At 36.2% G+C, this 15349-nt stretch overlaps 2 protein-coding genes across 2 annotated transcripts; one reads left to right on the top strand and one right to left on the bottom strand.

Moving 5' to 3' along the window:
• The first annotated feature begins 1162 nt into the window (after positions 1–1162).
• LOC145070622 (uncharacterized) lies at positions 1163–7415 on the top strand. The gene is made up of 13 exons (XM_079017579.1): positions 1163–1637; positions 2873–3692; positions 3801–4031; positions 4104–4333; positions 4499–4573; positions 4837–4908; positions 4987–5085; positions 5204–5272; positions 5392–5506; positions 5687–5755; positions 5827–6157; positions 6246–6387; positions 6466–7415. The coding sequence occupies exons 1-13, from the start codon at positions 1497–1499 to the stop codon at positions 7258–7260; spliced, it is 3189 nt and encodes a 1062-aa protein (XP_078873705.1). The 5' UTR covers positions 1163–1496; the 3' UTR covers positions 7261–7415.
• A 7093-nt stretch (positions 7416–14508) lies between these two features.
• On the bottom strand, positions 14509–15114 carry LOC145070086 (uncharacterized). The gene has a single exon (XM_079017010.1). It carries the CDS (start codon positions 15098–15100, stop codon positions 14600–14602), a length of 501 nt encoding a protein of 166 aa, XP_078873136.1. The 5' UTR covers positions 15101–15114; the 3' UTR covers positions 14509–14599.
• Positions 15115–15349: the final 235 nt, after the last annotated feature.

Raw genomic sequence — 15349 nt, forward strand, 5'->3', positions numbered from 1 at the left:
TGATAGGGTAAGATAGTTTTTGAAATGTACACATTTAGTCCTTATTCTTTTTTTTTTAAAATAAACCCTTATACTTTATTAATATGTACACATTAGGTCATTTTTACCGAATTCTACAGGTTTTGTTGATGTGGAAGCACAAGTGGCACTAAATAGCAATTAATTAGCTTAGTCACCGGAGGTGAATGATCCTCCAGCAACAAGAAAAGGGCGGCGACCCTTCTCTTTCCGGTCGAACAACAATAGCCAAACACCCTTTACCTGTTGTGTTTCTCCAATCTGTCTCTCTTTGCCTCCATCTTTGAGATATGTTGCCAGAAAAAGAAGAAAGAATCGACGAGGGGGCTACCAGAGCAGCTCCTCGCCGCCAACTACCGTCTCTACTTCCTCCTGCCTCCCCCTTCTACCTTGTTGTTTTTGCCATCATTCCTCCTTGCTACCAGTGATGTATAGGAACACACAAAGGAGTCGCCGAAGATCGGGGTTCTCTCTCTTTTTCATGATGAATAAAAGTTGGAAAAATCTCGTTGTGGATATGTGGATGCCACCTAGGTATTTCATTTCAACAAAATAAAAGAAAGGGAAAATAACTTGATAGGGTAAGATACTTTTTGAAATGTACACATTTAGTTCTTATTATTATTATTTTTTTTGTAAAATAAACCCTTCCACGTCAATAAAATCTGTAGAATCCAGTGAAACTGACCTAATGTGTACATATTAATAAAATATAAGGGTTTATTTTACAAGAAAAAAAAATAAGGACTAAATGTGTACATTTCAAAGATATATCTTACCCTATCAAGTTATAATCCTTATACAAAAAGACGCATATGAACAAGTCCAACTCAACTTACACAAGCCACATTTAGATGATATATATATGTTTTTTGAAAAATTTCAGGTTTCTATATAAAAATGATTTAAAATAACGCATTAGGGTAAAATGATTAATTTTTTCTTTTTGATAAAGTTAAGGTTTTTTTTTTTTTTTTGAGATAAAATGAAGGTTAGTTTCCCTGTATAAAACTGAAAAATAGATGGTTATTTACTGCATTTGTTATATCATCAAAATTACGTCTATAAACGAAATTCCTTCTTCAATAGAAAATATATAAGTATTATTTATTGGGCAATAATTCAGTTTTTACTTTTTTGGTTATTTCTTTTGTCTATCTCCTAAAAGAAATCGTTGGAGCAGCCTGGATCCGAAGACTGGTTTATTGCATTGTGAATCACAATTCGATTCGCTCTCTCAAATCGGAGACAGCAACCCTTCCACAACTCGAAGCAACTCAGTCATCATCGCCGGTTTTTCCATCGATTACACGAACCAGCAAAACCCTCTTGTTTCAGATCCTGATTCGATAGCAGATCTTGTTTCCACATCTTATGCATTTCATTCGTTTATGACTTTTATTCTTATCTTCTGTCCTGGATCTTCGAATTTGATTACAGTAATTCGTTGATTATAAACTCTTATATTGGTCGAAGATATGGCCGGTGGGGTAGCGAATACAGATCAATTCGAGTCGTACTTCAAAAGAGCAGATTTAGATCAAGATGGACGCGTTAGTGGCGCCGAAGCTGTTTCCTTCTTTCAAGCCTCTGGCTTACCTAAATCGGTTCTCGCTCAGGTAACTAATATTGAGCAATTCTACTTCACTATTAGAATTTTGCATTTTTGTGAAGTTAATCTCAATTTTGATTTCTAATTCAGTCGTTTAACTTTGTTTAATACATACTATGATAATTTTGTGAGAGCGTAAATCTGGTACTAGCAGCAGGTCAGATGTGGTTTGATATATCAGCCACGAATCTGTATTGAGTTACTATAGCTAGATTCTGTCGCCTTTTGTTATGCACAGCTATATATGATTCACATCATCGTTTTACAAGAAGCAATATATATCTTGTAATGTAGCATAGAGATAACTTGGATATTTGGCAATACTATGATTATGTTCATGGATGTATGTATGTTGCTATCTGGAGGTCATATATCATTGGACATGTGTATACACATTGGTAAGGGCTGCATTATCCACAATTCTTTTCATTTGTGGTATACACACACACACACTCAAAACCTCTGATTTTAAAGGTAGAATGTCATTATAACCATTCATTACGCCAGTATTTAGTAGTGGGTAAGAATGACTTGATTTCTGATATCAAGGATTTCACTCTACTCTCTGGAAGTAGGTTACATTACTCCCCCTCTTTTGGTATAAATAGCTTGTACTACATCTTCTGACATGTCCTATAGGCACCTTTGGAATGCAAGGAGTATGACAACATATATGTTTGACTTTTAATCTTTACCCACTAGAGCACCTTTTCTTTTGTTGTACAGTTTGGTGGCTTGAAATTGACATTCATCTAAATTTTGAATTTTGATACTAGTAGTGTGAGATGACAATCGTTGTGGTTTTTGTATTTTTTTTGTGAACAAAATTTATTACTTTGTGGTATAATTTAGTGGCCTTGCTTTCCAAAACCTTTAAAGGAGAAATGGTTCTACTTGATCCTACTACCTTGCTTTTGTGTTCCCTATGCATTTATTATCCTTCTTGTTATTTGATAGAAAACACAACTTTGTTAATATGAAAGCTGAGCACATACAGATAAACTGGAAAACATTCTTTAGTTTACTTCACAATCTATAATAGCAAAAACCACACCAGAAATTTATATCTAACAACACAACTGATGGAGTGCAATGAAAACTGGAAAGACCTTAAATATTGCTGTAAAATCATTCTTTTCAAGCTCAACGATTGTATACTTTTACAAATAAATTTGAATTTTATATTCTACTGCATCTTATCTAGAATCCTTTCTTGCTAACAATTTGTAACACATTTTACAGATATGGACAATTGCTGATCAAAATCGAACTGGTTACCTTGGTAGACAAGAGTTCTTCAATTATCTAAAACTTGTAACTGTTGCACAAAGCAAACGAGACCTTACACCAGATATTGTGAAAGCAGCATTATACGGGCCCGCTTCATCTAAAATCCCTGCACCCCAAATTAACCTCAGCGCCTTACCCGCGGGCCCAGCGCCACCTCAGATGGGTAGCACTCCTATAAGAGCTCCATCTCCACAGGGTTATCCACCTCAGCAAAGTCAAACCATGAGACCACCTCAGTCAACACTTCCCACCACCACATTTCCATCACAACATGGAGGCATGATGTTGGCTCCATCAGGGTCAAGTCTCTCTGCACCACCTAGACCGCAGGGACCCGGGCCCACTAACTTATTGCAAAATCCTGCACCTAAACCAAATGGTACTAATTTGTCAGCAAGTGGAAATGGATTTGTGTCCAGCTCAGCATTTGGCCCTCCATCTCAGGCAAAGAACAATCCTGTGGTTACTGTGTCACCTCCTAGTATTCCTGTCTCTGGTGGGACCCAATTGCCCAATAAGCCAGCTCAACTGCTTCAAGGAAATGTTCCTCATCAAAATCATCAAATGCAACCAAGTTTTAGACCTAATCAACAAGTTCCAGTTCAGAATTCCTCTTCTTTTTCTAATCAGCCCTCACAACCTTGGCCAAAAATGTCACAGTCTAGTGTCCAAAAATATACCAAAGTTTTTATGGAAGTAGATACAGACAGAGATGGAAAAATTAGTGGTGATCAAGCACGCAATTTGTTCTTGAGTTGGAAGTTGCCAAGAGGTAGGTGAAGTTTCATTTTCTTTTGCTTTATTGAGTTTTATATTTAGTAATTTAAATGCACACCCTCTAAACTTGAATATGAATATCCTTAAATTCTTGTTGTTTCAGAGATCTTGAAGCAAGTGTGGGACTTATCTGATCAAGATGATGACAGCATGCTTTCACTCAAGGAATTCTGCATTGCTCTCTACCTTATGGAGAGATTCAGGGAAGGCCGCCCTCTTCCAAAGGTGCTTCCACCCACTATTTTTGAGGGGTCAACATTGCCGCCATCTGGTCAACCACAACCGCAACCACCTGCCGCCACATATGGTGCTCCATTATGGAGACCTCCACCTGGTAAACCCTAAACCATAAACCAGGTTATTAATAACTTTAAAAAAAAAACAAATCTTGAATTTTTTTTTGAAGGTGTTCAACAAGCACATGGGATGGTGGGCCCACGCCAGGTCACTGGGGGTGCACCAAGACCACCGCGTCCGGTTCCGGTTCCTGTGACTGAGAATGATGAAGATATGCAGCCTAGACAGCGCAAGCCTACGGTTCCTATACTGGAGAAGCATCTAGTGGATCAACTTAGTACAGAGGAGCAAAAATCATTGAATTCTAAGTTCCAGGAGGCAACAGAGGCAGATAAAAAGGTAAAACATGTGTAATTCAAGTTGACATTAATTATATTATTGTGTTATATGATTAATCTCAACTAGAGGTTAAAGGAATCAGAACTAGTTATATTTATTTATTTTTGTATTGATTGTAGTTGTGTATAGAGTATAGTTAGTTAAATTTTTTTTATTCTTACCCAGGTTGGTGAACTTGAGAAAGAGATATTGGAAGCTAAACAAAAGATTGAGTTCTACAGAAACAAGATGCAGGAAATTGTGAGTTCTCTTCTTTCTTTTTATAACTTTTATAACTAAAGCAAGTAGATGATATGTTACTTGAGTCAGCAGTAGTATTCTACAACTAGTTCTAATGCACAGTTGATGTTAGAAGTTCATATCCAGTAAATTTTGTGTTTAAATTCTAGACCAATGTTTTATTTCCAACATTTTACTTTGAATTGATAGTAAAACTAATGTTTTTAAATAATTTATTACAATCACTGGCTCAGTAGCTCTAAATGCTTTTCTTTCAATCTCAGGTTTTGTACAAGAGCAGATGCGACTCTAGACTAAATGAGATCACAGAAAGGGTTTCCAGTGATAAAAAAGAGGTATGCATTTTTAATAAAACACACATATTCTCATATAATTTCTGTTTTCTAAATTAGTATGAGCAACTTGTGTTGTAGGTTGAATCACTATCAAAGAAATATGAAGACAAATACAAGCAATCTGGAGATGTAGCTTCTAAGTTGAGCATTGAGGAGGCCACTTTTCGTGATATCCAGGTTCACTAATTATAATATAATATACTTTTAATTGTTTAATAAAAAGTAGCTAATTTTTAATCTTATAAGAAAGTTCATTTCTCCAAAACTATATCTGATATTTGAATAATTATAACAGGAAAAAAAGATGGAGCTTTACCGAGCAATTGTGAAGCTAGACCAGGATGGAAAACCTGAAGAAATTCAGGTATTTTATATTCTGCCCCTAACTATAAATCCATTAAATGAGAGTGAGAGGCTTAAGGTTTCATAGTGAGTGGCATTTTGGTAATTTGAGGGGCTTGTTTTTGTTTAAAATATATGTAGGCTCGTGCTGATCGCATTCAAGCGGATTTGGAGGAGCAAGTAAAAATGTTAAACGAGCGCTGTAAAATGTATGGATTGCGTGGGAAACCTACATCACTGGTTGAGCTGCCATTCGGTAAATCCACCTTTTCTGTTTAATATTTATTCCCAATTTATATAATAAAAAAATGTTAAATACAAGAAATAGCAACATACTTGCATCCTACTTTCATTTTAATTTATTATAACACTGTATTTTTAAAATCTACATGAAGACAAAAAAATACTTTTTTCATTGTGAATGTAATGTGTTTAGGTTGGCAACCTGGTTTCCAAGAAGGAGCTGCTGATTGGGATGAAAGCTGGGATAAATTTGAAGAGGAAGGTAAATAAAATAACACCTACAAAATTAAGTTCAAATTGACCATAGTGCATTAAATTAATGGAAACTTGCAGGGTTTACATTTGTGAAAGAGCTAACACTGGATGTGGAAAATGTTATTGCACCTCCAAAGCCAAAATCCTTACCTGTCCAAAACAAATCTACTTTCCAATTCCAAGACAACAACAACACTTCATCTTCAGCTTCAGAGGCCAATGATAATAAACCCAAGAAATTGACAGTGTCTGTGGAAGAAAATAATAATGAGTCAAATGAGCAAAAGGAAAAGGAAAAGGAAAAGAAAGACGCCTCCTCACCCGAAACCCCAAAAAGCCCGCCTAAGATATTCCACGATGGAAAGACTACCAGTGAAGACGGTTCACCCCATGCTGTCAAAACCCACAGGTACTTCAAATGCAAGAAATAGCAATGCACTTTCACTTTCTTTATTTTAATATAATATTTACTTTTTTTTTTTTTGTTACTTCTGCAGTGAAAATCTGGATACACAGTCGGTTGTTTCTAGTGAAAAAGGCTTTGATGAGCCAGGATCAGGATGGGGATTTGACACTCATTATGATTCAGATGCATCAGCAGCCTGGGATCTCAATGCTGCTACTACAAAACCTAATAAGGTAAAACATCTTCCTATTTGACTATTTTCTATGTCAGAGTCTTTTTCTACACATATTCCTTAAATTCTTTTTTAGCAGGATACGGATCAAGGGAGCAAATACGAAAATTCCTTCTTTGATTCCGATTCATGGGGCGGCCTAAACCCTATAAGAACCGAGATTCCAAAGAAGAGCACATTCACATTCGATTCCGTTCCAGGGACACCCGCGTACAGCTACGCCGGATCCCCACCCGCAGACAATTTATTCCAAAACCGGGCCCCGTTCTCGTCCTCCTTCCCCGATTCCGTCCCCGGAACCCCGGCTTACAGTTTCGCCGGTTCTCCTCGAAGCCATTCCAATTTCAATTCCAATCAACCATTCGCTTCAGTATTCGCTGATTCCGTTCCGAGCACTCCAATGTACACAAACTCACCTCGAAGATACTCCGACGGGCCCGAAGATAACTCCTTCAGCAACAATTTCTCACGGTTCGATTCGTTCTCCAGCAACGCGCCTCATGACCCGGCCCGCGATCCGTTTTCAAGATTCGATTCGTTCCGGAGCACCGCCCAGGATTCGGAGTACGATCAAGGGTTTAATGAACAGCAAACAACACTTTCGAGATTTGATTCGATGAGGAGTTCGGCGGATTCCGATTTCGGGCACTCGTTGTTTCAGACTCGGGAATCGGAATCGTTTTCGAGGTTTGATTCCATGCAGAGTAGGAATGGGAATGCGAATGGGAATGAGTCATCGGATTTCGGTCATGGGTTTCCGGCTTTTGACGATGGGGATCCGTTTGGGTCGGGTGACCCGTTTAGATCGCATCATGATCCGTTTAAGAGTGAGACTCCGAGAAGAGATTCGGTAGATGGTTGGAAGGCGTTTTGATGAGATTGTAGTAGTATTGGTGAATTGTCTTGATGATGATGTAGGTATATATAGAAAGAATGTTTAAAAAAATCTTGGCTTGTTTGATTGTTTGTTTGTTTGATTTGGGAATTGGGTGTCGTACTTTTTTAGAAATATGATTCTTTTTCTTCGAATTTTTGTTGTTAAAATGGATTTATTTCCTCTTTTCGTTTTGTAAACTCTTGGTCTCATGTTTGAAAGGTATCATTTTTGTATGTTTTTTTATTTTGGGTACCAATGGTTATTGTTTTTCATTATCTTCAGCGAAAAAAAAAAGAAAAAATATTTGCTTAAGTGATTACATTATCAAAGTTGAAAATATGAGACATTACATTAATACAGGTTCATCCAAGAGTTCTCTGTATAAATTGAGTATATAAAGTGAACGAGAGAACTGTAGAACTGTTAGATGAATGGTGATATTAAACTGACCATAAACAGTTTATTTATACTGTAAAACACAATTACTAAACTTCCCAAAATATAACCGTAAAATGATGATGTATAAAATTTAAAGAAAATGACCAAAATAATCATTTTTTCTGTTTTTCCACAAAATAACCAAAAATCAGAAAAATGCTCATAGTATCCATCTGCGAAAATCTAGGTGACCGTAGTTTGTTCTTTTATTTTTTTTTTTAAGATTTTGCAAGTTACTATCCGTAAGATTCTAGGTGGCTTGTGATTTTTTTTAATTAATTTTTTTATAGGATATACATGTTACAAAGAACACAATAAAATTTATTCAACAAAATCGAAGGTTGTATATGAACGTTATGAAATGTCAAAGTTGTTTTTTTCTCATATTTTACACCATGTAGCTGATTTTGAGCTAAAAGAATACGACTTCTCGACACCCAAATTTGAAGTTTAATACGTCCATGGAAAACCCTTGTTACAAAGTAAGGGTGAGTATTTAAACATGTGAACTGGATAGGAGCGGAGGCAAGATTTCATAATAGGGGTTTCACGGGAAATTTTAGTAGTTGCACGATAGTAGAAAAAAATTCGAAATTTTTTGTATTGCGTCCGGAAAAATCAAGGGTTGTTTGTGCCATTATGTGCCCTATACTAAAACCGTCCCTGGGACGGGACCAAACCAGACCTCTGTAACATCATGATGTTGAGGTATTTCCAAAATTTAACCCTAAGTATAAAGATTATTGCAATTTAGCCCTTGTGTATGAGAAATGTTGCAAAATGGTCCATTGTGGCACTTTTGTAAATAATGGGTGTGGGGCACGTAAGTTGGGCGTACTCATATCGTATGCTAGGTGTACGTAGCAGGATCCCAAACCCTAATTTTTAGGGTTTGGAACCTATTTAAACACATTTATGGCCTCAAACATTTTTCTCTCATCAACCTCCATCACTCCATTCGACCATAGCAAACCCTAATTCCTTGTTTGAGCATTCTTGACCTTTCAAGTGCATTTTGGTGACCTTAAAGGAGAAGGAAGGAAGTTGATTCATCTTGGAAGCTTGAAGAAGATTTGGACCTGGAACTCTCATCTATCTAGCAACCTCCAGGAGGTATAAAGTTTTGATATCGGCTTGCATTTCCTTAGATCTTGTTAGCTCTTGACTCTTGAGTCTTGAAGCATTTTGGTCCCAAATCTTGACAATTATGAGTATGGCATACTCTAGCCCATATAAGTTGTCCTTCCAGATGTTTTGAGATGTCTTGATGCATAAAAATATGATCTTGGCTCTTATTTCTTCCCCACGCATGTGCTAGGATGTCCTAATGGATTAAGAGGTTAGGGTTTGTTGGTATTAAACACTTCTAGCCATGCAAAGTCGTAAAGTTGGAAACTTTATGACTTATAATGATATTTTGAGCTTAGATCTTGATTTGGACGTAAGGACTTGATGGATTAATCTCTTAATATGAAGTTGAGGTGGCCAGATGTGTACGTTGGGCGTACCTAATGGTACGGTATGCGTACGTGGTCAATGTCCCGATTTATGGTCAAGCTAAGTACGCCCAGTGTACTCAACTGAGTTGACTCGGCTGTTTTGTTGACTTTTGACCTTGATCAGGGTTTGACCAATTTTGACTGAAGGGTATTTTGGGTATTATATTATTAAGTTAAGTTAGGTTGTGGTGTAATTAATAGGTGACAAGTAGAGCCAAGATTCGGAGCAGAGATTTGCTCAGCTATCGTTCAGACTGTAGGTTGAAGGCACCAAGGCCGACCCATTGGATTGATATCTTGTTATATACTGATTGATGATATGTTGAGTATGCTATAGATCTACATGATTATATGATAGTTATTGATATGCGTTAGTCTGGTAGATTTGTAGGACTACTTGTGATTACTTGTTGTATGATTATCTGTCTACTGGATATGCTTGTTATCTGTTATATGTTGACATTTTATGTTTGGGTTGAGACTGTACTGCTTTATGCTGTCAATCAACAGACCGGGGCAATCCAACCGAGAGGTTGTGGGCCAGGGCAATCCAACCGGGAGGTTGTAGGCCAGGGTAATCCAACCGGGAGGTTGTGGACCCAGTATGCGAGTTAATCCAACCGGGAGCTTGTGAGCCTAGTACATGATATGCAGGGCATTCCAACTGGGAGGTTATGGGCCAGAGTAATCCAATCGGGAGGTTGTGGACCCAACATTCTGAATTGTATATGTTTTGTGTGGTGTTGGGGTACTTTGGGGGAACTCACTAAGCTTTGACATATAGTTTCAGTTTATTGTTTCAGGTACTTCTATAGATCGCGGGAAAGCAAAGCCGTGATCTTGCACATCTTCCTGTTGTTATGATATTGGATCTTGGGAAAAACTCTGATTATGTTTATACTTTTGAAACAATGGTTTTGTAAACACTTTATGGATGAAATGGGTTGTTTTAGAAAATTTTTAAATTTTTATGATTTTTGGGATGTTACACAGACCCTTTTTTGGACCCCTGGGTTGGTTCTCGGTTCTAGGAATTGATCAAAACCGATCCGGTTTTTTTTACTAGTTTGGTTTTTGGACCAGAATATTAAAAAAAATATTTAAACAAGCATATCTCATTCGTTTCAAATCGGATTGACATGCGGTTTTTTCTAACATGTAATTTAGAGTTTTTACATGATTTTAGACAATAATTTTGTTGTTGTTGGTGTTATATTTAATGAATTACAATCCTTCAAAGCTGAAATATTTCAGTTTTTCATCTATAATTTTAAACTTTTGTATTATATGAAAATCTTTAAACAAACATATCTCATTCATTTTAAGTCGGATTGACATGCCGTTTTCTCCAACATGTAATTTAGAGTTTGTACATGATTTTAGACTATAATTTTGTCGTTCTTGGTTTTATATTTAATGAATTACAATCCTTCAAATTTGGCATATCAAAGCTGAAATATTTTAGCTTTATAGCTATAATTTTAAACTTTTGTATTTTGTGAAAATCTTTAAACAAGCACATCTCATTCGTTTTAAGTCGGATTGGCATGCAGTTTTTTTTTTCAACTTGTAATTTAGAGTTTGTACATGATTTTAGACTATAATTTTGTCAGTTTTGGTGTTGTAATTAATGAATTACAAATCTTCAAAGGTGGGATATCAAAGCCGAAATATTTCAAATTTTTAGCTATAATTTTAAACTTTTATATTCTGTGAAAATCTTTAAACAAACATATCTGATTCGTTAAAAAGTTGGCATGGGTTTTTCTCCAACGTGTAATTTAGAGTTTGTACATAATTTTAGACTTTAATTTTGTCATTTTTGGTGTAACGTCTCAAAACTCATAATAGATTTTTTTGATTTACAAAACCATTTTCATAAAAACTTCAAGTCAATAAAACATTGTTTTCCAAAACATCAAACTAATTAGAGTATCAATACATCTCTCAAATATCAAATCCATAAGATGATGTGCACGATCACGCCTCCGCTTTACCCCGGTCCCATGAAGTACCTGAAACATTGAAATTCACAAATGTAAGCCAACGCTTAGTGAGTTCCCCAAAATACCACACACACCAAATACAAATACAATGCATGCAAGCATGAGCCTTAAGTCTGCATGGACCACTTCACAAGGCATACATGATGCCTGGACTGCTCTACCAAGTATACAATCTACTGGCCTGCCTCGCAAGGCCTATAGTAGCTGGACCACTCACTTTGGGCCTATAATATCAATTGGACCGCACAGACCTCTTGTCCTTGAGCACACAGTTGAGCAGTCTCAACCCAACTACAACATGTTGACATATACAAATAAACAATATCAAGTAAACATAGGTAATCATAACAAATATGCCTGCCTATCATACCGATATAACGTAGCAACATCCTATACTTAAGGATAACATAATCAAGTGGGTCGGCCTTGGTGCCTTAGACCCATAGGCATAGTAAGAAAACTCACCTCGAAATCAAGCAGATAATACAATAGCTCCCTACCGAGATCAAAAGTGACACCACGAGTCACCTATAAGACAAGACAGTAGGAACTCAACCTCAGTTTAAAACCCAAACCCATAAGTTGACTAGAAGTCAACTAAGTCAGAAAGTCAACAAACCTACCCCCCAAGGTTAACAGTCAAGTCAACAGCCCTAAAACCTTAATCAATGAGTCGCCACGTCGTGGCTATCCATTGGCCATGTCATGGCAGCGTAAAGACAAAACAGACGGGTCCTTATCCAGTCGCCACGTCGTGGCAACCTAAGGTCACACCGTGGGGACTAGTCTAAACAACTTAACATATTAAGTTGTTTTTCCAACGATTCCAAGAGCTCTAAAGCTCAGATTTGGTCCTTCCCACGGTTTTGATGGATAATGTTTCCAACTTTATCCATTAAGACATCTCAATAAGTCAAGATCTTAAACCCCAAGTCCTTAAAGGCAACTTAAGTCATGCAAATACACATTAAGCACTTAATCATTAGAGTTACTTCTCCAAAGTTTCCAAAAGGGTTTCCTACACCTAATGGACCATAAAAATAGTAGCTTTATGGACATGTTTTTCCAACGCATGTCTTTTCTATTTTAGGTCAAAAGCATGGCAAATATGTGCTCAAAGCTTGTACATGGGGCCAAAACTCCAAGGATCCTCAGATCTGGAACATATAACACTAAGATGACCACATGGATCCATAAAGTTGCCAACTTTAAATCCAACCTTCCAAACCTTAAAATCAAGAAGAGTAAGGGACAAAAGGCCTAGATCTAGAAGCAAGTGACAAAAGATTGGATCTTGGACACTTACAAGGGTCTAGAGAATGCACAAGGGAAAGATGATGAGACTTGCTTGTTGCGTCACATTCTAAAGCACCTTCTTCTCCTTATCCAAGCTACCAAGAGTACTAAAAGGACTAAGAATCACCAAGAGAGGATATGGTTAGGTTTTTTGAGTCTAGAGAGTGATGGAGGCTGGGGATAAGCAAACCCTAGCCTTCACTTTCCTTTAAATATGGCTCAAACCTGAAAGATTAGGGTTTTGGACATCAGGCGGTCGCCACGCCATGACCAAAATACCGCCACGTTGTGGTAACCAAAACCAGATATGTGTTAAATAACGCTTGGCCACGTCATGGTGGTGCCTCAACCACGTCGTGGCAACCCCAAAAATCATAATTTACTTAATTAAAATGTACCTCAAGGTCCAAATGTATATTTGGTATTATATTCAATGAATTACAATCCTTAAAAGTTGGGATATCAAAGCTAAAATATTTCAACTTTTCAGCTTTCAACTTTTGTATTTTGTGAAAATCTGTAAACAAACATATATCATTCGTTTTATGTCGGATTGACATGCAATTTTTTCCAACGTGTAATTTAGAGTTTATACAAACTTTAGACAATAATTTTTTCATTTTTGGGATATCAAAACTGACAATTTTCAACTATTTTTTAGACTATAATTCTGAATTTTATGTATCTTTGATAGATAAATCATATGAAAGGGATCTTGGTTGAGTACCGAAAAATTCTTACTTCGTAATGGTAACGAATATGATGCTGTTCTTTGAAAATCTCAAGACAAAAACAAAGATTGTTTTAGCTACATCAAAACCTTTGATAAAATTCATTGGTCAACCAAACCAATGTTTTTTTCTAAATGGTAAAGGACATGAAGACGGAATACTATAAGTATTGGGGTGCCTACAACAAGATGAACGGTTTTATGTACTTTGCGGTTTTACAATCTTTGTTCTATTTTGATACAATTATTACTTCTTATTAAATACTAACAAAATTATCATTTTGTGTTTATATATAGATTGCACAAGCTTTAAAAAGTTAGATTTATATGAAAAAAATACGAGGAAAAGGCCAATGGAAGATTAGATTAAGACGTTTATTAATTGGATTGATTTTAAAGTTTAAACTATGATTTTTTGTGTTACAATCGTTACTTTTATATAATTGTGTTAAAATTGTTAACTTTTGTTGGTAAACTTGATTTATATATTAGTTACTTTTATTTGGAAAATTAATTTTGCAACTTATAGTATTATAGATAATGTCATTAATTAATTTGATTCAAAGTTCAAATAAATAGTATAAGTAATTTTCTTTTAAAATCTAAAACAAACATTCAAACAAACAGTTATATTTTACCGAGTTGTACCGTATCAAACCCAAGAATTTTAGCGTATGCACCTAAAGTTGTACAAGTTCAAAGGATATAAGAACAGGAAAAAGCGGATCTGGACTGAACCTAGAAATGGACCCGGTAAGCCTCATATCGGTTCGGTCCGGTCCAAATGCTCACCCTTATGACAAAGAACGCAAAGAAAAAAAAACAGTTCAAACAGAGTTCGTACGAAAAGAATTAATAGGTTTAAAGTTGTAAAAAAATTGAGATTTTTGCAGGTCACCACCTACGGAAATCTTAAGGCTATCTGTGACAATCATAACTATTTTGATCGTTTTTCGAATTTTTGGCTATTATGGTCATAAATAAAAAAAAAGTTTTAATAAAAACAAAAAAGAAAAGAAAGTAGCCAGCTGAAATGGAAGTCAACTTTTCCAGCCCCTGAGATAAATCCAACCATGACATTTTGTAGCATTGGTGCATTGGATGTTCATATTAATATAGAAAATTAAATACAATGTGTAGAGCATATGCATATTTAGTTTGATTCATATAAAGACTTTCTAGTTCCTCACCTCTATCCAAGAATCGTATCATTATTTCAACCATGTTAAAATTAACACATACATTCATTTTAATGATGATGATCTAAAACCCTCAACACAAATAACCATAAATAATCAACAAATAACTCAAATCTTTTTGTCACAATCACATTTTTATTAAATGAAAATGAATCGACACATGATAAATTAATCCAACTCTTTACTAACCTTAATCCCCATAGAATTAGCCGTACCTATAATCGATTTTGAAATAGCCTCTAACGACATATACTGACAATAAGGATCCGACTGCTTCACCTTCGCGATCTCATATATATGTTTTAGGGTTAGGCTCGATGCGACAATGTGGCCTGGCATCCGGCTGCCGGAGGTGATTCCGGCAGCCTGTTTCAAGTACCATGTGACGGAAGGTGATCGGATGGTAAGCTCAAAAGTGTGATCTTTGAACACCTTGACGGTGGCAGCAATTGGGGTGTCGGGTTTGTACTTTTGAGTTCTAGCGTTGAAATCTTTGCAGAATGCCATTATGTTTAGCTTGTATTGACCTATCGCCGGACCAACTGGTGGTCCTGGTCTGGCGGCTCCGGCGGGGATGGTAAGCCGGATGGTTGCCGCCACCGGCTGCCTCTTTAGGATCTCCTTCAACGACGCCATCTTTAGATCAGTTGTGTGTGTATGTGTGTGCATGTGTGTGAGTGGTAGTGTTCTTCCATGCATGGGATAATTGGAATCGATCGGTGTTGGAATGTAACCATAACAACGGATTTGGTGCCTTCATTAATGGAAAAATATTTTAATTGTTTTTTTATAACACGTTGAATAAGACTTAATTAAGTAGGTAGTTTAAAATTTAAACTCAATATCTTAAATTTATCTTTTAAAATTTCTATTTGTGTTTTAATTTAATTATTTGTTACTTCCTCAGTCCAGAAATAT

Source organism: Lactuca serriola, chromosome 8 (genome assembly GCF_051521515.1).
Source record: "Lactuca serriola cultivar US96UC23 chromosome 8, Lser_US96UC23_V15, whole genome shotgun sequence".
Lineage (NCBI taxonomy): Eukaryota > Viridiplantae > Streptophyta > Magnoliopsida > Asterales > Asteraceae > Lactuca > Lactuca serriola.